At 57.7% G+C, this 22,405-nt stretch overlaps 3 protein-coding genes and 1 long non-coding RNA gene across 4 annotated transcripts; 2 read left to right on the top strand and 2 right to left on the bottom strand.

Moving 5' to 3' along the window:
• Nucleotides 1–4,364: 4,364 nt before the first annotated feature.
• Nucleotides 4,365–6,868, top strand: MPEG1 (macrophage expressed 1). The gene has a single exon (XM_062576187.1). It carries the CDS (start codon nt 4,397–4,399, stop codon nt 6,509–6,511), a length of 2,115 nt encoding a protein of 704 aa, XP_062432171.1. The 5' UTR covers nt 4,365–4,396; the 3' UTR covers nt 6,512–6,868.
• Nucleotides 6,869–7,243: 375 nt separating this feature from the next.
• DTX4 (deltex E3 ubiquitin ligase 4) lies at nt 7,244–15,227 on the bottom strand. The gene is made up of 9 exons (XM_062576188.1): nt 14,773–15,227; nt 13,183–13,873; nt 12,123–12,184; nt 11,800–11,961; nt 11,649–11,710; nt 11,362–11,514; nt 10,333–10,494; nt 9,896–9,985; nt 7,244–9,153 (listed from the first exon to the last, which is right to left on the bottom strand). The coding sequence occupies exons 1-9, from the start codon at nt 14,981–14,983 to the stop codon at nt 8,920–8,922; spliced, it is 1,827 nt and encodes a 608-aa protein (XP_062432172.1). The 5' UTR covers nt 14,984–15,227; the 3' UTR covers nt 7,244–8,919.
• Nucleotides 14,481–17,156, top strand: LOC134140667 (uncharacterized). Its single transcript, XR_009958472.1, has 2 exons — nt 14,481–14,593; nt 16,466–17,156. It is a non-coding gene; the product is annotated as an uncharacterized LOC134140667 (long non-coding RNA).
• Nucleotides 17,157–19,537: 2,381 nt separating this feature from the next.
• CNTF (ciliary neurotrophic factor) lies at nt 19,538–21,799 on the bottom strand. Its single transcript, XM_062576189.1, has 2 exons — nt 21,328–21,799; nt 19,538–21,166 (listed from the first exon to the last, which is right to left on the bottom strand). The coding sequence occupies exons 1-2, from the start codon at nt 21,439–21,441 to the stop codon at nt 20,690–20,692; spliced, it is 591 nt and encodes a 196-aa protein (XP_062432173.1). The 5' UTR covers nt 21,442–21,799; the 3' UTR covers nt 19,538–20,689.
• Between the last annotated feature and the right edge of the window lie 606 nt (nt 21,800–22,405).

Raw genomic sequence — 22,405 nt, 5'->3', positions numbered from 1 at the left:
AGACTCCCACAGTACTTCAAATCCAAATTTGTCTTGCTTTTTAAGGGAAGGGGGGGTGCTCTGTCCCACCACCCCCACACACACATCCCCACATAGTGACACAGTGCTGTTAACGCTAAAAGAGCATCTCTATAAAGGCGAAAATACAGATTATTTTGGCCACGTTTGCCAGGGAAACACATGAGCAGGGCTATCCACCACAGGGAACGAGCTGGGAGTCGAGGAGACCCTGGACTAGGTAGTGCCCTGCCTGACAGACCTGTGGGGTTGGACACAGCGAGCAGAGCTGGGGCCAGCAGTGGGGTCTGTTACCAGCCCCAGGCACTGCAAGCAATAAGCAAGGTCCAGGGTCCATCCTGGAGAGAGGGGCCAAGGTCTGGGCTCAAATGGGGTTCCTGGGCCAGGGCAGGGGTCTCGATAGGGCTGCTTGGGGCAATTAAATCCTGCTACTGCCCTCAAAGCCCAAATAACTTTAAAAGAAGCCAGTTTACAGAATTACAGAATCACAGAATCAGTAAGGTAGGAAGGGACCTCTGGAGATCATCTAGTCCAACCTCCCCGCTCAGCAGGGTCGCCTAGAGCACGGTAGACAGAGTTGCATCCAGGCGGGCTTTGAATATCTCCAGAGAAGGAGACTCCACAACCTCTCTGGGCAACCTGTGCCAGTGCTCTGTCACTCTCACAGGGAAGAAATTCCCCCTCATGTTCAGACGGAACTTCCTGTGGTTCAGTTTGTGCCTATTGCCTCTTGTCCCTTTGCATGGGACAACTGAAAGGAGTTTGTCCCCATCCCCTTGACACCCTCCCTTCAGGTACTTGTAGACATTGATAAGATCCCTCCTCAGTCTTCTCTTCCCCGGGCTAAACAGGCCCAGCTCTCACAGCCCTTCCTCATAGGGCAGATGCTCCAGCCCTCTCATCATCTTTGTAGCCCTACGCTGGAATCTCTCCAGTAGCTCCATGTCTCTCTTGTACTGAGGAGCCCAGAACTGGATGAAGGACTCAAGATGAGGCCTCCCCAGGGCTGAGTAGTGTGGCAGGATCACCTCCCTCAACCTGCTGGCAACACTCTTTCTTCCTAAAGTACCCCAGGATACCATTGGCCTTCCTGGCCACAAGGGCATATTACTGGCTCATGGTCAACTTGTCATCCGCCAGCACTCCCAGGTCCTTCTCTGCAGAGCTGCTCTCCAGCAGGTTAGCCCCTAGCCTGTACTGGTGCCTAGGGTTATTTCAACCGAGGTGCAGGACTCTGCACTTGCCCTTGAACCTCATGAGGTTCTTCTCTGCCCAACTCTCCAGCCTGTCCAGGTCTCTCTGAATGGCAGAACAGCCCTCAGGTGTATCAGCCACTTCTCCCAGCTTGGTATCATCAGCAGCCTTGCTGAGGAGGCACTCTGTGCCTTCGTCCAGGTCATAGTTACATAGCTACATGACTTTTTACATCATGTAAAGTCTTTCCTTTCAATAAAACAAGTGTGATCACAGAAATTAGAGCTGTTTCAGCCATTCAGGAGCTGAGTGACTATAACATGGGGAAATGAAATCTGAAATGAACCTTCCAAGTGGTCTTTCTGGCATAGAGCTACTTCCCTTTGCTTGAATGCCAAGTGAGCAAAAGTATCTATCCAATGCTCTGAATATCCCACCAAAAATAATGCTAGTGATCAACTTTCCTAGAAAAACACCACTTATGAACAATGCAAAGGCAAGTGAAATTCCCTGAGCCAAATGATCCAATATCAGTTATGCAATGTTCAGCAAACCTGACATTGTGAGTGGCACCTGTAGAAACAGTCTTCCCTTGTAGAAACACCCAGTGCATCAGCATCATTTTCTCTCTCTGCACGCTACCTCGAAATAGCTGGTTATATTTTAGAAGGTTTGTAAAGAGTGCCCATGACTTCCTGAGACGATTGAAAGGCAGCAACGATGTTCACACTCAGAAGACAGCTTTGCTGGCCCACAGTTGAGACTCACATGCTCCAAAGCAAGTGATGGCAGCTAAGGTGGTGGTCCAGGTTACTCGGGCATCATGGTTTTTGCCCAACGGACTTTTTCCCCCCCGCAGGCATCAGGCCCCTGGGGACATTAGAGGGCTCATTAGATGGTGACAACTGCAATTAGACTCCCAGTGAGATGCAATAATTAGCACTCCCCTAATCACCTCCCTCCCTCCGGTGCTATAAAGGGACTGCAACAAAAAAAGCTTTGATTGGACCACACCAACTGAGATGCACAAGTACTGCCTTGCAGAAGTAGCAGAAGATGGGAAAAGAAAATCAGGGGCTTGATATCTCTGCAGTTTGCAGGATTCCCTAAACTTTACCTAAAAACAAAATCTCAATGAGGACAAAAGGATTGTTTCTTGTTGACTAAATTCTGGTGCAAAAGTATCCCTCTCCCTTTCAGGTTTTTGTTTACCTAAGAAAAAACTTTAACAAATAAATATGTATCTACATACATACAGAACTTTCTATATACAGCTCTGTAAGCATGACATATACATAGTTTTTTTGCCAACCTAAACAATTCTGTCCCCAAGCCAAGCCAGTGCATGGGGCCATCTCGTGGCTGCAGACAAGTCACCTACCAGCACAGCCCAGCTACGATGTACCCCAGCTGCCTTGAATGCTGGCTTGCAGAATCAGCCTTGCATTTCTGTTGGAAATAACCTATTTTCAGCACCTGCCTCTCATTGCCCCCCATCCTGGTCCCCCAGGTGCACCTCACTCATTCCCAATCTGCGGTGATCCCAAGTAGTTAGTCTCCAACTCATATCACTCTGCAGTTGTGATCTGTGGTTTTTCTGCTCATTGAGTAACAATCTCTAACTACAACTACAAACTGATTTATTTATCAGCAGCCTTCAGGTATTCTCCTAAAAAATAAAAAAATAAAAACCACTGTGCACATCCAGAGCACTTCACCATGCTTCATTCCCAGAGTAATTTATTCCTGGCATCCCAGGTGCCAGGAATGAGCAGGAGGGGGCAGAGACACCACTACCAGAATCCCAACCCATGGCAGAGCCCCAGCATTATGCTACTGCACAAGGTAGGAATATCACTGCCTCACTCTTGCTCCTGGGAGGAAAACCTGCAAAATGTACTGGCAAAACTGGAGGGTGATGCCGAGGGTCTGGTGCAGGAGGAACAAGTGGAGCCGGGGACAAAGAGCTTCCAAAGAGCTTCCAGTTCTTCAGCAGTCCTGCCCAGTGTCCCCAACTCCCCCACTGATGGCTTCGTGTCCCCCCCCACCCCACCCCGAGTGGCACTATCCTGGCAAAAAGGCACCCATACATCTGCAGCTCTCGGTCACCACCACAGCAATCATTTTGGCCTCCTCTCCCGAATCAGTGCGGGCAAGGGGAAGCGGCCAGCTGAAATAGGGGAAACGAACCCAGCCATATGGGAAGATTCACTTTTGTTCCAGCTGGTTCTGGCAACTTTCGTAGCAGAAGCTGCTTGAACAGTTTATTACACCAAAAAAAAAAAAAAAAATCCCAGTGTCTGCTTGCTGCCGTTGAGATCACTGCCCGACTGCACTCGAGCCGCTCCTGGGCACAGTCAGCTCAGCACTTTTTGAGACTGGCACCCGGAGGCCAGAGTCAATTCACAGCTCAGTGATCTCAGCCAGAAGTGGCTTTTCCCAGTTGGCAGCGCTGCCAACCCCAGGGGAAGAATGGCTCTGGGGCAGAGGAGACCCCCAATAGCGATCGTGGGGGGGGGGGGGGGATGACATTTGTGCCATGCCCTAGCCAGGCCAGCCCTCAAAACCCACCAGCACCTGCACCAGGGTCTCCAGCAACCTTTCCCCCTAAAAGAGAGGGGAGAAACATGACCATCTCCTCTCCTGCACTGTCCCCCCCACACACACACTGTGAAATGACACTATCAGGGCTGGGTCCCTCCTTTCCCTCCCCACATAGCCAACAGCTCTCCCAGCCTCCAGGAGGGAGGAGGCAGCAGCGAAGCCCATGCATGGGACCTCATGAGCTAGGACCAGGGCCCTGGCATGTCACAAAGGAGCCAGGGTCACCTGCAGGGAGATGCAGTAGCAGAAATCCAGGAGATTCCAACAAGCATCCGCCAGCGGGGATTTGTAGAGCGGAACTGCCTGGGCACCAGCAGGGAGAAGTCCCAGTAACTCCCCGCCCGTCTCCCGGAAGGCGGCTCTTGCAGGGAGAGGGAGCGTTCATGAGAGGGAGGCCCTCCCTGTATCAGCTCTGTCTAGTGACTTCCCACATTCATCAGCTTGCACTTCTCCTTTCCGTTTTGCTAATTCAACCCACTAAAGAGGGAACCAGTCGGCAGCTGCACCCACAGCCAGCTCATTTCCCTGGCTGCCGCCTTGCTGCTCAGACATCTGAGAGGGTCCCGGCACCGGTTCAGCCATGAACCGGGCGCTCTGGGGGCTCCTCCTCGCCTGGGGGCTGGTGGCTCAGGTGAGAGGGACACAGCAGGCCCAGGAGCCATCATCCCCTGAGGGGTTTCAGGAGTGCAAGAAGGCGCTGAAGCTCCCAAGCCTGGAAGTCCTGCCTGGAGGGGGCTGGGATAACCTCAGGAACTTGGACATGGGCAGAGTCATGAACCTGGGCTACTCACTGTGCAAAACCACAGAAGATGGATCCTACATCATCCCAGATGAGATCTTCACCGTCCCTCGCAAGCAGAGCACCCTGGACATCAACTCAGAGATCATCGAGTCCTGGAAGGATTACCAAAGCATCACCTCTGCCTCCATCAATGTGGAGCTGTCGCTCTTCTCCTCCATCAATGGCAAGTTCTCACATGACTTTCATCGGACCAAGACCCACCAAGTCAAGGACCAGGCAGTCACCACCCGAGTCCAGGTCAGGAACCTGGTCTACACCATCAAAATCGACCCAGGAGCAGCCCTGGACAAGAGCTTCAAGAAGCAGCTGCTGACAATTGCCAGCCACCTGGAGAACAACCAGACACGGATGGCTGATTTCTTGGCAGAAGTGCTGGTGCTCAACTACGGCACCCACACCATCACCTCTGTGGATGCCGGAGCCACCTTGGTCCAGGAGGATCAGATCAAGGAAAGCTTCCTGAAGGACAGCTGGGCCACGCGGAGCACGGTCACTGCCTCGGCTGGCATAGCTTTCCACAGCATTATCAACGTGAAAACTGAGGGCTCCGTGGATGTCAGCTCTGCCTTCACCAGGCAGTATCTGGAGAACCGCACCAACTCCAGGGTTGAGAGCATCGGCGGGACACCCTTCTACCCAGGCATCACCCTCAAGACATGGCAGGAGGGCACCAGCAACCAGCTGGTGGCCATTGACCGCTCAGGGCTACCCCTGTACTTCTTCATCAGCCCCAGTGCCCTGCCAGAGCTGCCCACCCCCACAGTGAGGCGGCTGGCCAGGCGCGTGGAGATGGCCATCCACCGCTACTACACCTTCAACACCTACCCAGGCTGCACAGATGCCACCTCACCCAACTTCAACTTCCACGCCAATGCTGACGACGGCTCATGTGAGGGTGCCAGTGCCAACTTCACCTTGGGTGGCATCTTCCAGGAGTGCACAGGGCTGAGTGGCCCTGACACCGAAGCGCTGTGCCGGGGTCTGGAGCAGAGAAACCCACTCACAGGTGCTTTCTCCTGCCCTGACGCCTACACCCCAGTGCGGCTGGCTGTGCAGGAGCGTGAGGAAGGCTACAGCCACCTGGAGTGCCACAACAAGTGCGTGCTGGGCATCTTCTGCCACCGCGTGTGTCACGACGTCTTCTGGCTCTCACGGGTGCAGTTCAGTGCTTACTGGTGTGCTGCCAGTGGCCCAGCACCCCCGGCCTCCGGGTACCTTTTTGGGGGGCTCTTCAGCACTCGTGGTGCCAACCCCGTCACGGGTGCCCAGTCGTGCCCGCTGGGCTACTCAGCGTTGAAGCTCTTCGATGACCTGAGGGTTTGCGTGAGTGGGGATTACGAGGTGGGCAGCCGCTATGCAGTGCCCTTCGGGGGCTTCTTCAGCTGCCAGGCAGGCAACCCTTTGGCCAGGGGGGAGCAGGAGGCCACCAGGGACCTCTACGCTAAGGGCTGCCCTGCCGGCTTCAGCCAGCACCTGGCACTCATCAGTGACAGCTGCCAGGTGGCCTACTGCGCAAGGGCCGGCGCCATCACGGGGGGCGCGCTGCCGCCCGCCCACCTGCCGCCCTTCACCCGACCCCCCGCCACGCTTTCCACCACTGACACTGTCCTGGTGAGCAGCGGCGCCAGCTCTTGGGTCAAGGAGGCCGGGAGCCCCGCATGGCGCCTGGCCCAGCCTGCCGAGGCCCAGCAGGCCGCCGCAGCAGTGCGGGACAGGGGGCTGACGGGGGGCGAGGTGGCTGGCGTGACCGCTGCCGCGGTGGCAGGGCTGGCCGGCGTGCTGGTTGTGGCGGCCTACGGGCGACGGAGGTACAAGGCGAGGGGGTACCAGGCGATGGGGGACGGGGAAGGCATTGCTGCAAGCGGGGAGTACCAGGAGCAGCCAGCGGTTTGAGTGCCCCCGCTGCCACCGCACACCCCCAACCCTCTCGACACCCTGAGCCGCGGCGCTCTGCCAACAGCCTCGCTGCGCGCAGAAGCAGAGGACGAGGGTGCGATCAGCGTCCCTCACGGACGCCTGGGGCCGGCGCGGGCGGCCCCAGCGACGTTCAGCCTCCCCAGGACCCTGTCTGCCCCCGTCACCTGCCGCGATGCTGCCTGCCAGGTCGGCTGCTGCTGTGTGCCCCTGGCTGAGCATGTGGGCAGAAAGCCCCCGTGTTTTCACGTATATCTATTTGCATAGATATACACGCACATGCAAAGAGGCACAGAGCAATTTTATTTTCAGCCAGCAACTAATTGCATAGGCAATATGGCATTAAAAAAAAATGTTGAAGTAAGACTGTGTCATAGCGGAGGCATCAATCCAGCACCTGGGGCTGGGGACCTCGGCCCTTGCTCTCCCCCCAGCTCCCCAGGGCCGCAAGGGTTTTGCATAGCTCCAGCTCTGCGTTTTTGGCAACAGGGGCACGGTGGCGGCCGCCCGGCTCAGGGCCGAGGAGAAACCGCGTTCCCATGCTGCTGCTGCAAAGCTGCCCAAAAAGGAGGGTTTCCCTGGGGAAAAGAGATTTTGGGGTCCCCCTCTCCGAGGTAGAACAAATCGCCCCCTCTCCGCACCGGCAGTGCAAAGGGAGGGCCCTGGGGGTCCCCCCACCAGGCCGGCCACACAGACGGACAGAAGACAAGGGACGGGACGGGCGGCACAGAGACGGCGAGCGTCCCCCGCCAGCCGTTTATTGTCCCCTCCGGCGGGGCAGCACCGTGCACACACGGAGGAGCAGGTGGGAAGGAAAAACAGCCACGACGACACAACAGTTTATAGCAGGACATGCCCTCCACGCGCGCCACCCTCCCCGGCCCGGCCCCCCGCGTGCACCCACCACGGCCCCCCAGGCATGGGGGGAAATTCAACCCGCAAAGGAAAACCTAGAGGGGATGAAACCAAAGGGCTATGAGGAGCTGATCCCCAAAGGAGCAATTGGGGCGGCGGGGGGGGGGCAGGGAGCTGTGGGTTCTGAGCCCCCACACACTCACCATCCCCTGGGTGCTGGTCAGATGGGGAGGGGGCCTTGGGGGCCAAGATGCCTCACAGGGCAACGAGGTGGGTATGACCAGCCCTGCTTTAAGGGAGCTGTCCCCCCTCCCCACCCTGGCCTCCAGCACCCCCCAGCAGGCTCAGCCCCAGGGTCTGGCTTCAGCATCGCCTCCTTCGAGCGCCTTTCCTCACCCCAGCAGGACCCAACCTTTATGTACATATATACGACACACCCCCAAAACATGAGGTATATAAAACGCAAGGCGGGGACGCCCCATACGAACGGTTCAGAGAACCCACTGTGGGAGGGGTGGGAGATGGGGCCAAGGGAACGGGACCTCCCCACCATCACCACTGCCGCCCCATCTTCCACTCGCCCCAAGGCGCCGCTGGTCCCTATGCAAATCTGGGACAAGGCGACCCCGCAAGGCAGAGCTGAGGACACGGCCAAACAGAGAGCGGGGGGCACACGCGGACCAGGGCCGGCCGAGACAGGTGTACAGACGGACGGACGGACGGACGGGACACCCTCCTCCATGGACGCAGGAGACCAGTTGCAATGCGCTGGACAGGACAAATGAACGAACAAATGACTGCAGGACGAGGCCAGACTGAGGGGGGCAGTGAGGCAGGGGGGAACGTGTCCCCAGCTGCTCCCAGGGACCCACAGACCAACCCCGCAGCCCTCTGACCCCAAGAAGTTTTGAGGAGAGGAGTCAGGGGGGGACAGGGGCAGGTTGGCACATCCTGACAGGTGAAGAGGGACAGGACAGGGCTGGCCTGGCCCCGGCACCTCTCCAGCTCCTGGCGTGACACCAGCAAGGACGTGACAACATGTAAACGGTGACCAGCCGGGACAAAACACCGGGGCTAGTTTGAATCCTCGTGGCCCCCAGGGGGGCCGATGCAGCAGCTCCAACAGCCCAGCTCTGCAGGGCAGGACATCTCCCTCGCTGCCACAAGGGAGATCGTTTCCAGACTTCAGCCTTTCACTTTCCCTCCCAGACCTTGGGGCCACCACTGAGGCCAACTAATTTCCAGGGAAGGGAAGGGGTTTCCAAAATGACCTTCTCCCAGCTCCCCAGCAGGCCCCAGCATGGGGATGCTCTCAGTGACTGAGCACCAGGGACAGAAGGTCTCCAGCTCCTCCATGCAAAGCCCTGGTCAGTTTTCTCCGTTGGCTTTATCCTCAGAGTGGGATACGGTGGGACGGAAGAGGTGGGAGCGAGCCAGAGCACGGAAAGGCAGCAGCAGATACCAAGGGCTGAAGGGCGGCAGAAGGGCAGCCATCCATGGGGCGCCCCTTCCCCTGCCTCCTCACCACAGTCTCAGTCCTTCTCCTGGGCTAAGCTCTCCTCAGTGATGCCCTGGGCCGCGAGCTCAGCCAACACGTTGTCCAGGTAGTTGACGTCAGGATAGCCATGGCCAGTGAGGTTGGAGCCAAACTCCGTCTTGTGGTGGATCTCATTCCAGATCACGGTGTCCGACTCGCCTGTGGTGCTAGAGGTCCCGATGGCAAAGATCAAGCGCCGGTCCCAGGCTACCAACAGCAACTTCAGTACCTGGACGGACAGAAGACAGAGCAGGCCACAAGGTCAACGCATGCTGAACGCAGGGAGCCTGGCCCAGGACCCATGGGAGGCCAGACAAAGGGAGTACCTTGTTTAATTAGGGCATACCTGATCATCCATGCCTACATAGGCCATGTTTGTGAACCGCCCCCTCCTTCTCCCCAAAGCTAAACTCTCCCAGGGAAGCTTTTGCACCCCAGCATCTCCAGAGCAATACTCCTTGTTTAGGAGCTGATTTGTGCAGAGGCAAGCTTTATTTTCATATTGAACCCCACATCACCCCAGGCTGCATATGAACCAATATGTATATGAACTCCAATATGCCAGGGCAGGCAGAGGTGGCAGGGGAAGGACAAGGAGAAAACACTGGGCAGGAGATGGAGACAGGACAGAAAAAAAAAAAGCAGCATGATGGTCTCTTGGATACCGGTACAGGTCATGGATACCAGTACAGGGTCCTACAGAGGATGGTTAACCCAAAATAAAAAGGCAAGGGTAGGCTGCAGAGCTTCCCCGGCACATGATAACATCTCGGGCCTCCTGCACGTCCCGCAGGGCATACCGGATGGACAAGAGACTAGAACTTCCATCCATTCTTGCCTGCCTAAGTCCAATTTGCTTTTCTCTTTCTCCAAATTAGCTGCTCTCTCCACTGAGCTCTAGTCTTCACCCCTTCAATACATCCCCCAACACACTTCAGACAGCCCGAGCCACCCACAGGAGCCCCTCTCACCTTCCTGCCCTTCTCACTGTCCGGCAGGTAGCAGTGCCGTGGGAAGCCACGGGCAGTGAAGCTTTTCCCAGGGTTTGGATGCTCTGGTCCCTAGAGCATGCAAAATGGGAGAGAAATTAAAAGTTTTGCAGTTCAGAAACACCTTGGGTACAAGGCAAGGTGTCCCTTCATCTTGGGGCAGCTACACTCCAGGATGGTGGCATTGAGGGCCACCCAGCAGATGGGGCCAACACTGCCATGCAGACCCACCCTAATCCTCCCACAGCATCCCTGTGGACACACAGCTCCCAAGACACTGCTGAACCCGGATCCCTGAGTGCAGGCTCATTGTGCTGCTCTTGGGAAGAGCCCCAGGGGTGACATAGCGAGGATGAGGGCTGCCAGCCCGCCGTGGGCAGAGCTCACCACCCATCCACCGGTATAGGGCCAGGGCACACCTGCACCCCTGGCGGGATGTTGTAGATGATGCGGATGGTTTTGCAGTCAGAATGGCCGGGCAGAGCATGAGGGATAATGTGGTACTCCATCTTCCCAGGGGGCTGAGTCCCAGTCTTCACTCCATAGATGGTTTTGCAGGTCGGACACTGCAGGCTCCCATCCTGAGAGCAGCAAAAAAAAAAAAAAAAAAAAAGGAGAAAAAAAAATGAAATCAGTATTTCCCAGCATCACCTCCAGTGCTGAACTAGACTGCCTGCTCAGGGCACTTTGTCCCTGAACAGTGTTGAACACTATTCCCATCATAAAAACACATTCGTTTCAAAACTGCAGGAAGCAGGGGGTAGGGCTGGGAGAATTTGCTGCTGTGAATCAGCTTTAACCAAACATTTGAGTTTCTCTTCCTCATCCGTTTGATGGTCCTTACTTCTTTCCTTGCCTCTATTTTGGGTTTGCTTTTCTTTTTTTACAAGTCATTTTTTGCAAATAATAAAAACCCCCAAACACCGCAGAACTCGTTTCCCTGGGTATGCAAAGTAAAACATTCATTTGCGGAAGATTCAAAAAGCCCTTTGGGGCTGGAAACGTGCTGCCTGACACAGGGTGTTTTGTACCTCTGCTCAAATGCACCGGTCAAAGTTCACCACTGCTAACCTGGGGAGGGGCAGAAGTGAAGTCAAGGACATAAAACTATCTAAATGCAGAGCTAAAAAAAAAAAAAGAAGAAGAAGAAGAAGGAAAAGGAAAGGGGAAAAAAAACACTCATGTAACCTGGGTTTCCCATTCAGTGCTTCCAGCAAAGCACCAGCTTCTGATAAAATTTTAACTTTCCAGAAAGGGAGGGAGATGAAAACTGAAAAGCCTTCTGTGGCAGTGAAACACCTTTTTCACAGCAAACCCCCTAGCACACCGTAGCATCCTATAAACCCCTGCTGAATTGCCGCCAGTGCACCACTTTGGGAAAATCAGGAATCTTCCGCCGCCTCAGGAGGGCTGCAGCCCTCCCCGCACTCCAAGGCGCTGCCGTGCACCTTGTTGCCGTTGTTGTACATAGCGACCAGGCAGTGGAGGTGGAAGACGTGCCCGCACTTGGCCAGCCTGCCCACCAGGTCAGGCTTGACGGCTGGCTGGGGCCCCTTGTAGCCGGAGGGTGCGGAGAGGCGCTCCATGCAGATGGTGCAGTCCTGCAGCCAAGGGGAGGAGAAGGGTCAGGGCAAGGCAAGAAAATAAATAATAAAAAAACCCTCCCGTGCCAGGCTCTGAGCAAGCGCAGGTAGCCGGGGGCGTCCCCCGGGAGGGCGATCCCCACTGCTCTCACCTCGTCCGGGGGATGCCGCACCTTCTGCAGGTATTTCTTCAGGACCTCCTCTGGGGTTTTACCTGCAGGAGAGAGGCAAGCCGCAGTCAGTGTGCGGAGGGCTGCACGGGATGGCGCAGCGGAGGCAGGTGAGGCAGGAACCGGAGCTTACCCTTCTTGGCCTGCTTCTTGGTGGTCTTGCGGCAGGTGTGGGAGATGCCAGGGATGGCCTGGATGTCGCTTTTGCTGACGGGCGGTGGATGCAGCACCAGTTTGGGGGGCCGCGTGAGGCACACGGGCAGCCCAGCAGCGCTCATCAGGATCCCCGTGATCCCTGGGGTGGCAGACGGTGCAAGGGGACTGGAGAGGTGCTCGGCCTCCTTCCCCCCGCAGTAAAGCTCCCAACACCAGGATGCTCCCCTTGCCCAAATCGACATCCCAGAGCAGAGAAATGCCCCCACCTCAGCATAGCACCCACCACTGACTCGTCCTCACCTGCCAGCGCTGGATTGACGGGGCTGGAGCCAGTGAGATTCTTCACAGGGACGGTGGGGACCCTGGGGGAGAGTAAGAGGTGGCGGTAAGGGCTCTTCCCAGAGAAAATCCCAGATGGGGAAAAAAAGCACCGTGCAATTGAGGGCAATCACAGGGCAAGAAACGGAGGCGGAAAAGCTTACGAGGGGGCACCTCGGACCCCCCCCAGCACCGGCCGAGCCACTGCTGCTCCGGGCCAGGGGTTACGCGGGGGGGCCGGCAAGGCGAGAGGGCCCAGCGGCAGCCCGGGCTGGAGGGCAGGCCGGGGCCGGCCGCACAATAGTTGCCTGAGCAACAGGCTGGGAAATAGAGAATTCCCTAATCTAACAACGTGCCCCCCCCACCTCCCCAAAGCCTTTTCTTTGGCTCTTTAGAAACCCCGCCTGCATCTCCAAACTATTCACAGCCTCTTTTTGTTGCTGCTTTCTTGCTTTTTTTTTTTTCCTCCTCCTTTTCCTTGCCACAGCCACGTCGCTGTGGCTGTTTCCTCCCCTCCTCCGGGGCTCTTGTCCATGGGAAAGTTTCCCGGAGGGGTCAGGAGCACAGAGTGAAGGGGGGGGGAGATGGAGAGGGAGAGGAAAGGGGCCAGGCTGCGACAGAAGGCTGACAGCTAGAGACAGACAAAGGAGAGAAACAGGCTGATTAAATGCGACCCACCCCCCAAAAAAAAGTGTCTTCTAGGGGTGAGAGGCTGGAGGGATCCCTTCTCATAGGGCTTGAATAGCTTTTCTTTAGGCCTCTCGATACGAGCCACCCATCTTCTGCCACTAAGAGAAAGAGCAGCCCTGGCCCCCTCATTGAGATTCAAGAGGAGACCGTGCGCCTCGCCTCTGCCCCGTCCCTGCTTTGAGGCTCTGAGCACCTCCGGGAAGAGCAAGAGGGACCCCGCGGTGCCCCGGCTGCCCCTGGGAGGTCGAGACCCGCGTCCAGGGCCCTCCGCACCACGATCAGCAAAGGGGCGAACTCCCGCTTTGTGCCTTCTGCCCCAGCTACCCTCTCGCTCGTACGCAGCCGGACTCACCCAGAGGCAATGAGCACCCGGGACTGGGCGATGGCCAAGCGCTGCAGGTGGCTGCGGTTGAGGGTGCTGAGGCCCGGGCGAGGCGCCTTGCCGTCACCCGCCCCAGCGGGGCCAGCCGCCAAGCCGGTGGAGCTCAGCGCCGGGGCACTGGCCGCCTGCCGCCGGCCCCCTTGGGAGGCCAGAGCCTGGAGCGCGCCAGGCGCCCCGGCTGCACCGTGCAGCACCCCCGGGGCCGGCGCAGCGGGCGGCGCGGCAGCAGCGGCCCGGCGCTGCTGCGGGGCCGCAGGGGCACCCGCCGCTTTGACGCTCCGAACCAGGAGGCACTGGGGACACGTGCATGCGGGCGCCGGCGGCGAGGCGGCAGCCCCAGGGCTGGCCGGCCATGACTGGGATTTGGGCAAGGCGCCGGAGACCAGCGGGTAGATCATGTCAAGGCGGCGGCGGACGCGGCGCTTGCGCCGGGTCTGGCGGTTGATCTGGCCCATGGTGGCGAAGTCAATAACATAGCAGAAGCCGATGGCGCTCAGGTCCACCCAGGGGTGCTGCTTCTCGTAGGCCCGTTGGATAGTGATGCCCACGTCCATGTCGTAGGGCGTCCAGGAGCCGCTGTCGTTCTCCCACTCCCACACGACTCCCTTGCCTGGCGCTGACGACGGGTCGTAGTAGCTGCGCCGCACGGGGCGGATGGTGCCTGCCGGAGCCAGGGAGGGGGACATGCGGTTCGAGCCGCTCAGCTCGCAGCCACGCACTGCCCCAGCAAGTAATTTATTCCGGCGCGTCCCCAGGCGGGGAAGGGGCCCGCGATGGCATGCGGCATCTGGCGGGCCCGGCGCCGTGGGAAAGCCGCCGCCGCCGCCAGCCTCCCATTCAGCAGGGGAAGAAAAGGGACAATAGCTATTCAGGGCGCGCAGGGCCATGACCCCCTCCTGCAGCGGAGCTGCTTTCGGCCACCCGAAATACCAACGGCCCCGGCAACCCGGCAAGAGGCAGAGTGAGCGCCTGGGCCCCACGTCGGTCCTCACAGCGGCGCCTGGCCAAAAGGGCCAAACGCCCGGGGACCGAGCGGGATGCAGAAATGCCACGGCAGCGTGGGTTCCGGCAGTACTGGCAGCGTGAAGCGATGCAGGATGGGACAGGACTGCGAGGGCCCGTGCAGTGCAACTCCAGCTGGAGCAGGGCAGGCTTGTGCAATGCAAATCTGGACGTCCCAGCACAACGCAGCCCGGGCAGCACAGTGCAATGCACCACAGTTCCCCATCGGGCGGTGCAACGCAGCACAGCACCGAGTCGCACAACACATTGCAACGCGATACCGGGGCGGCCCCAGACCAGGCAGCGGGATGCAACACAGCACCAGACAGCCCAGTGCAATAGGGAGCTGAGGAAGGCAGCGCAGCGCAACCCAGCCCAGGTCAGGCAGCGCGATGCAGCACGGCGGCGATGCAAACCCACAGGACCTGGCAGCACATGCAAGCCAAGAGCAAGCAGGGGAACCGCGGCTCCCACAGCTCGGGCAGTAGCAGCGAGCAGAGCAGCGGGCAGGGCAGGGGGGTGGGAGTGGGGGGGGGGGAGGGCCGGGGCTCAACTCACCCGTGTCCTGGCGGAACTGGTGCATGGACTGCAGGTCGATGATGTAGGGCGCCAGGCGGCTGTCGGCCTGGCCCAGCACCACGCTGCCGCCGGCGCGCGGCCCCGCGCGGGCCACCGCCTCGATGTGGTGGCTCACGGCGGGGCCGTAGGGCCGCCAGCGCCCGTGCTCGTTGAGCCATTCCCACACCACGGCGGCCGAGGCCAGCAGCATGGCCGCCCCCGCCTCAGGCGCCGAGCCCCCGCCGTCCGCCCAGCGGCGGCATGCTCCGCGCGCCGCGGCGCCTTTTTTTTTCCTTTGCCTTTTTTTTTTCTTTTTCTATTTTTTTTGGGGGGTGCTGCCCGGCTTCGCGAGGCGAGCTCGCAGCGCAGGCGGCGCGATGCAAAGCCTCACCCGGGGCGAGCGGGCCTTTCCAGCGCCGGGAGGCGGCTCCCCATTGCACGGGCGGCTCGCTGCCCTCCCGACTATTGCACGCACACACAAACACACATACCCGCGCGCGCGCGCGCGCGCACCGACGCGCGCGCACCGACACGCGCGCGCGCGCGCGCGCGAGGGGCGACACAGACCGCCCCGCGCGCTCCTCGCCCGCGCCCCGCCCCCCTGACGTCACCCTGCCGCTGTGGCGGAGTGGGGGGGGTGCGGGCCACCTCGCCGTGCCGTGGGCGCCCGGCCGGGCTGAACCATTGCGGCAGGGGGTTGGGGGGAGGCCCCGCTGGGCTGAACCATTGCGGCGGCGTTGCGGCTCCGTGGGGTGACCGTCGGCCGGCGCGGAGGCTGGCGGTGGTGGGGTTGCCCGGGGAAGCCCTTCCGGCTGGAGGAGAAGCTTCCCCAGCCGAGAAAAACGTTTGTGGCCTTTTGCCGCCGAAGAGGGAAACGAGGCGCCGGTGGGCTGTGGGCGCAGACAAGGCCAAGGGTGGGAAGCAGCTTGGGTCGGTCCCCACCACGGTGACCTCCTGCCATCCCACTACTGTCCTCCAGTTACAAGCCCCGGGTGCCAACAGCAGTCTTTAATTTCCAGATGGTGCTCAGCCCTCGATGACAGGAGTGCACCGCAGAAGTTTAATTTGAAGCATGACATTGATTTAATTCAGGTTAAGTGGCGCCTACCTCACTATGAACCACATTAATTTAATTTCACACTTGTAGTAATGCAAGTTCAGAGAGTCCCCCAGCAGCAAGTGATCTTGTCTGTCAGGCACACGAATTTTTCCAAATTAGTTTACTAGCAATTTTTTTTCTGGGCTTCAGCTGAAAAACAATTTAAGAAAAAGCAGACTCAGAAGTCACCACCTCTGTATTGGACTTTGGGGGCATATTGGTGGTACAGGCTTAATACTTCAAGCCTCTTGCTCAGTTGTCAGAAAATATGAGCCAGTGGGACCGCAGAGGCTTTGGTAAATGTTTGCTTATTATTTGCATCCTCTGCCTTGGCATCCTCTAGTTTGGGCAGGCTGCAAGACAGTAGGGTGCCAAGCCAGGGAAAGGCACCCCAATGAGAGTCAGCCACCCCCACCTCTTCCAGCCTCTTACCACTTCCCACTCTAAAGCATCACCAGACTGGCTACCTTGGCTTTTGCTGAGGGGCAAACGAATGAAAAACTGCCCTGCACTGATGGGAACATAGGGAGGAGAGAAAAACAGGAAGGCTGCAAACCTGATCCTTGCAGCCTTACCAAAATATTGTCTCTGCAGCTCCTGACGGCCTGGAGCTTGACACTCCCCTTCCCTAGATCAGGACATGCTTTTGGAGGCCAGCATCCATCCCAGCCTGCCTGGACGCCACTGTCTCACACCACTGTGTCAGCTTTTCACCACCTCCCCTTCTTTCCGGAAAGGCTTCTTTTTCACGGGGCATGCCCACATCTGCAAACCCTTCCGCTCCTTGCTGCGGCGTGAACAGGAAGGGCAGTGGGAGAGCTCATGACAAGGAAACCGTGGGAAAAAATATCATTATCATGTGGAGGTCCACACCATCCAGACGTCATGTTTAGGGCCAAATATCAGGGAGCCAGAGAGTAGGACGCCATGGAGTACAGCTGCAAAATGGAAAAGCTGGAGGCAAGTGGGACCCCAAGCCTCACAGCACGCTGTGGAGAACACGGGGGCTCTCTGGGACCTGGTGTTGCCCCATATAGTGGTGGTGCACCATCCACATCACTGGAGCCAGGCTGCTCCCCTGCTGCCTGCCTCAACACCTCATGCTGTCCTTTGGCATCATTTTTACCAAATTCATTGCTAAGGAAGCATCGAAATTAATTTGTCAAGACCAGCAGAAACCATGCAACGTGCACCGGCGTTCATCTTTAAAGCTGTTGCTAAATGATGTCCAAAAACATGATGTGTAAAGGCATTATGGGTAAATACAATTGAATATCCCAGTTTCTTTTCTTCCATGTTAAATTCCTTTCTCTGTTTACATTTCCAGAGTGCAATTCCAACATGTTAATACTGCTTGAGCAACCTCAGCTTGCAGCACCACTGTCAAAAGTTTTTCTCCTTGCTAATTTGCTTTGTGCAAATTCAGTGCAAATTTGTGCAAATTCAGGGGGACCTCACAAACTGGAGGAAAGAGCCCATTTCTTCTAGTTCCCTGCAACCAGGTGCAATCTTTGATTTGAAAAAAAAAGGGGGGGGGAGGGAGTGGTCAAGTTAAAACTAACCAACAAAGGAAAAAAAAAAGGAGACAGATCTTGCTCAGAGGTCAGCAGTGAATGGAGGGGGGCAACAGACCCAGGATGCCACAAAGGAATGGCTTGCTGGATGCAGGAGCAACATTTCAGAGCACCGGAACAGGTTGCCCAGAGAGGCTGTGGAGTCTCTTTCTGGAGATACTCAAAACTTGCCTGGATACAATCCTGTCTAACATGTTCTAGGTGACCCTGCTTGAGCAGGGAGGTTAGATTAGATGATCTCCAGAGGTCCCTTCCAACCTTACTGATTTTGTAATTCTGTGATTCATTGGGGGAGGGGGCAGCTTGGGGACAGGGTTGCAGGGTAGCTGGCAGCATTTCCCCACTTGAAGAGGTTCAAATCATGTCCAGACAAGGCCCTGAGCAGATTGGACTGACCTGGAAGATATCCCAGAGGTCTCTCTCAGTTAAAAATGCTCTGGGATAATGGGTTAAACCATCCCTGGTTTTCTCCAAAATAAGCCCATTAGAATAAATGTAACATGACAGTATCTCAGGTGAGGGGCAGCAGGAATACAAAGTTACAAGACTTCTGACGACTAGTGACCACAATTTGATTTTTCCATTTCATCAAATAAAACCTGGCATCTCCTTCAGATGAAAGGGTCACTGCCACATCCCGAATACAGCTGCTCTTACTGTTGCAAGCTAAGGATTCACAGTTTAATGTACTGAAACTGGTTCTCATTAGCTCACAAGAGCTAAAAAGCCTGCCACTGATGAGGACGTCTATCCACCACATCCTGTCCATGTGCTGCTCGTCCTGCACATGCAAAAGCCATTGTGGAGTCTGGCTCACCTTGAGGCTATCATAGACCACTCCTCACATTATCTTCTGCACCAGAAAAAATAATCAGGAAAAGTTTAAATAACAGTTTCCAGCTGTCCAGGTTACAAGGGGAGAAAAAGTCCTTCTTTTTCTCCTGCAGGGGGGAGGGAGGGGGAGAGAGGAAGAGGTCTTCAAAGGCATGAAGCAGACAAGCAGGACTGGTTTGGCTAAGATGCCATTCGACTACATCTGAAAAAAATAAAGGCCAGCAGTTGTTATTCACAAGCGTGAGGAAGACAAAACCTGCTGATTATCCAGTTCGACCTGCAACACCCTGCAGCACATGGGTTAGGCAGTAGTCAGCACTGAGGAAGGCACGCTCTGGGCATCGCCCGCTTGCCCTGGATCCCCAGGGCACCCGCAACCCCATGCACCCTGGTGGGGCCAGCCCGGCGCCGCTGCCCACCCACCAGCACAAAGCCCGCTTTGTGTGGGGCCAACTGACTGCGTCCCCGGCTTTGCTTCGTGCTGTCAGGCATCCACCCCAGCCAACCACCCTTGGTTGGGCTTGCTGTTCTCCAAAAGCCGGCCATACACAGCCCCATGCCTAGAGCTCCCAACCTTTGCCGGGCAGCGAGCAGAACACTCGCTTTGGGATAGACACCCTGCGGTGTCTGGGTCAGGGAGCAATGCCGCTAGCCCTTCTCCTGATGCAAAGCGACAGAGCACCTCAGGCCTCGCTTTGCCCACACAGCCACGCAGAGGGAGCGCGTTCCCTTCGCTCTGCAGGCTGCATGGGGGCACAACCCGAGTGATTTACCTCCTTGGCCACCACCAGCCTCCGTATCTCCCACTGCCTTTGCCACCTCCTTCATTGCCAGCTACACTGTCTTCTCCAAAGTGTCAGATCCGATGCCAGGGCTTACTGTGGCAAAAGGAGCCTGAGTCCAGAGCCAAGTGGGGGAAAAGCGCTGCAAAAAGGCTGCAGGCTGGGGGCTGTGATTGAGGGGGGCCCCAAGAGGCCACACAGACCCCACGGCAGATGAGAAGAGATCCCAGCCAGGAGAAACACAGTGCTTCCCTCTGCTGCAAGCATGCATGCCGCAACGCCAAGCAGCTTCACCAACACCCTGCTGTGCCTCATTTTCCCCTTCCCAGCGCATCCCCAAGGCCAAGGAGCAATTCAGAGCCCATGAGCTCCGTGCTGGGACAGCAGGGCAAGCTCTAGCATGGTTGGAAAGAGCCCCAGGAAGGCTCAGCCCCTGCACGCTCACCTCCCCCAAGAAGTCAGGCCAACCCAGCAGATAACCCAGCCCTTTTATTCTCTCCGTGGCCAGCAGCCATCACGTCCATGCAGAGGAAAAAAAAACAAAAAACAAAAAACAATATCCCAAGCAGCTGAAAAACCTCACAGCTCCCCCCGCCCCCTCCCTGTTTTGCAGACCAGGCAAGGCAAGCTGGGGCTATTTATTTCTCCATGCCATTTCCAGCCCTAAAATAACCCCTCACTGCACCAGGGAGCAGGGCTCAAACCTTCTTGTGGAAGGTCTTCCAAATCATGGCCTTCAGTTAAAAGATCCTTTTTGTTACCTTGTCTGGCATGTTAAGAAATTCACTCATTTCCCCCACCCCCCAAAAAGCCCCAAAGCAGTTAGAGCAGAAATTCGACATGCAGAAAAGGTCACGTTATCGGAGCCTGGCCAAGCTGTGCCAGAGCTGCAGCAGGGAGACAAAATGGACTGTGTAACATGGGCAAAACTTCCTCAAGTTTCCCCACTGGGAGGGGAGGGGCAGCTTTTTACCAGGGCAATTCCTACATCTCCTTTAAATAGGTGCCCTTTCCATCTAAAAATTAATTATTTTTCCTACTCACACTGGAACCCACATCTGCAGGAAGGCGGGTGGGAAATCCCAGCATAGGGACATTAGAGCATCTTTGGAGTTCAGCAGGCTTAACGGCGAGCGCCAGGGTGTGACAGCTTCCCCAGATGTCCCATTCGGCAGCTGTGGGCACCATACCGTGCCTCCTTTCCTCCTGCGGCAGCACTAGGCTGCGGAAAACTGATTTTTGAACAAAAATGCCGTTGTGTCGTGGTCTGTGCCAGGGCAGCAATGCAGCAAGGCTTGCTCTGGTGCTGGGTCCCAGTGGATAAATTAAAGCTGCTTGCAGGCAGGGGGATTGCAACACCCCCTCCCCAGCACGCAGAGCCAAATTCATCCCCAGGGCTTGCCAAGCCGCCCCGCTGGAGGCAAGGGAAAGGGGCAGCTCTCCTCTCCCTCCAGCAGCGGGTCGGGGGGAAGGCCAGCCTGTTCCTCAGCTTGCCCAGTGGGAAAAGCGGGCCAGTCGGTGGCCACCCCTTGCCACATGTGGCCCATCTTCTCCCTCCAAACCTGCTCTAAGACCCCATAAGGGTGGCAAAAGATTCTTGCATATCCCCCCCAACCCCGTGCCCAGCCTCACTGGCTCTGAGCTTGGCCTGCCGGGGCCGCAGCGCCGCCAGGGCCAGGCTTGGCGAGCTGCCGCAGGTCACGGGCAGACCTCACAGCCCACTGGGCCAGCTCCCGCAGCACCCCCAGGCCCCGCAGCTTCCTCTCGAAGAGGCCAAGGTGGGGGCCAGCGGGCGGCCTGGCGCCCTCCTCGCCGGGGGGCCCGCGGCTCTCCAGCTGCAGCAGCTCCTCGAGGTGGTAGGCGAAAGCCGAGACTTGGAGCAGGACAGCTGCCAGGGCCTCGTGCAAAGCCGCGTCTGCAGGGCCCGCCTGGTCCCGCTGCTCTTCCAGCATCTCTGTCAGCAGCGCTCGGAAAGCCCGGTAGGCCGCCAGGTTGTCAAGGAGGCGCTGGCTCTCCGTCTGCTCGCCCCAGCGCTCTGCTGCCGCCGCTGGCACCCCATCCAGCGCCGCCACGTTCACTGAGGCGTCCAGGCCCTGACGCTCCACCTGGCAGGGCAAGAGGAGTCGGGGTGGGAGCGGGGACCCCCACTCAGGGCCCCTCAGGGCACCTCCATCCCTCCGGCAGTTCAGCCCTGAGCCCCGCTAGGCGGGGAGCACGCCTCCGCCAGGACCGCTGAGCTCAGTTCAGGGGAGAAGGGCAAACTCACGTAGGCGTCCAGGAGGTCAGCGACGTCCGAGCGCATCTTCCTGGCCAGGCGGATGCCACGGCTGCACAGGTCGTGGCGCCGGAGGGTGCTCGAGGGGGTCTCCGCTGCTGCCATGGCCCCCGAGCGGCTGGCCCGGCCGCTGGGATCACTCAGCACTGTCTGTGCCCCGGCCCGGAGAGGAAAATCCCTTGCTGAGCTGGTGCATTCCAGCCGAGAGAGTTCTCTGCTCACGCGTTCGCCTGCCCGGCTCTCCCCCTCTTCCGTGCCTGGGGCCTGGCACGAAGCTGCAAATTCCCGCCTCTGGGATCAACAGCGACAGATTATTTCACTAATTCCCCCGCACTCTGCCGCGCCGAACGCCTTGCCCAAAACAAGTCTCTCCTTGCGGCAGCGGCCTCCCGAGCCCAGCTTGGATCCGCTCCTCCCTTCCTGCAAAGCGACACGGTGAGATTAGCGGCTGCCTAAATCCTGCCTAGCCCCTGAAGCTTAACACAACCCCCTGGACTGCGGCTGAGAGCAGGAAAGGGTTGCTGGGAAAAGGCAACTAAAGTCGGGAAGTTGCTTAACATTTCAGGTCAGGCCACAGGGTTGAGGCCTAAGCGGCCAAAGCATTTGGGTTCCTCAGTGAGAGAGCCAGGGCAGCCCCGAATTTGGAAACGCATACACAGGCCGAGCTGCTTTTAACCCCTTAACCCAAACTGTTGTGGGCCACAGAAGGTCGCAGCCCCATCCCCTCATCCCTCCACAGGGCTCATGGGTTCAGGCCCTCGTACCGAGCCTCCCCTCCCCAGAGCAGCCTGTCCCCAGGCCCTGCTGCAGCAGGGGCAGAAGGCCCTGGCTGCCCCGGTGAGCTGCACGTACCGAAAGAAAACAGCCTATTCCCTTTTTGGTTGGTTGGTTTTTCCTCAATACATTTATTTTAGTTATGTATTACCCAGATTAAGAGAAAACAGGAGTTGAAAAGCAAAATTTCCCTTTATTATGTTACATCAAGCCTTTGCCCAGGTGGGAGCCCCCAGCTGCTGCCCCCCAGGCCCAGCTGCTAGCCTCCCACCACCGGGCACTAGCCCCCCCGCCT

Source organism: Rhea pennata, chromosome 5 (assembly GCF_028389875.1).
Source record: "Rhea pennata isolate bPtePen1 chromosome 5, bPtePen1.pri, whole genome shotgun sequence".
NCBI lineage: Eukaryota > Metazoa > Chordata > Aves > Rheiformes > Rheidae > Rhea > Rhea pennata.
This window is presented reverse-complemented; position numbering and strand designations above follow the sequence as displayed.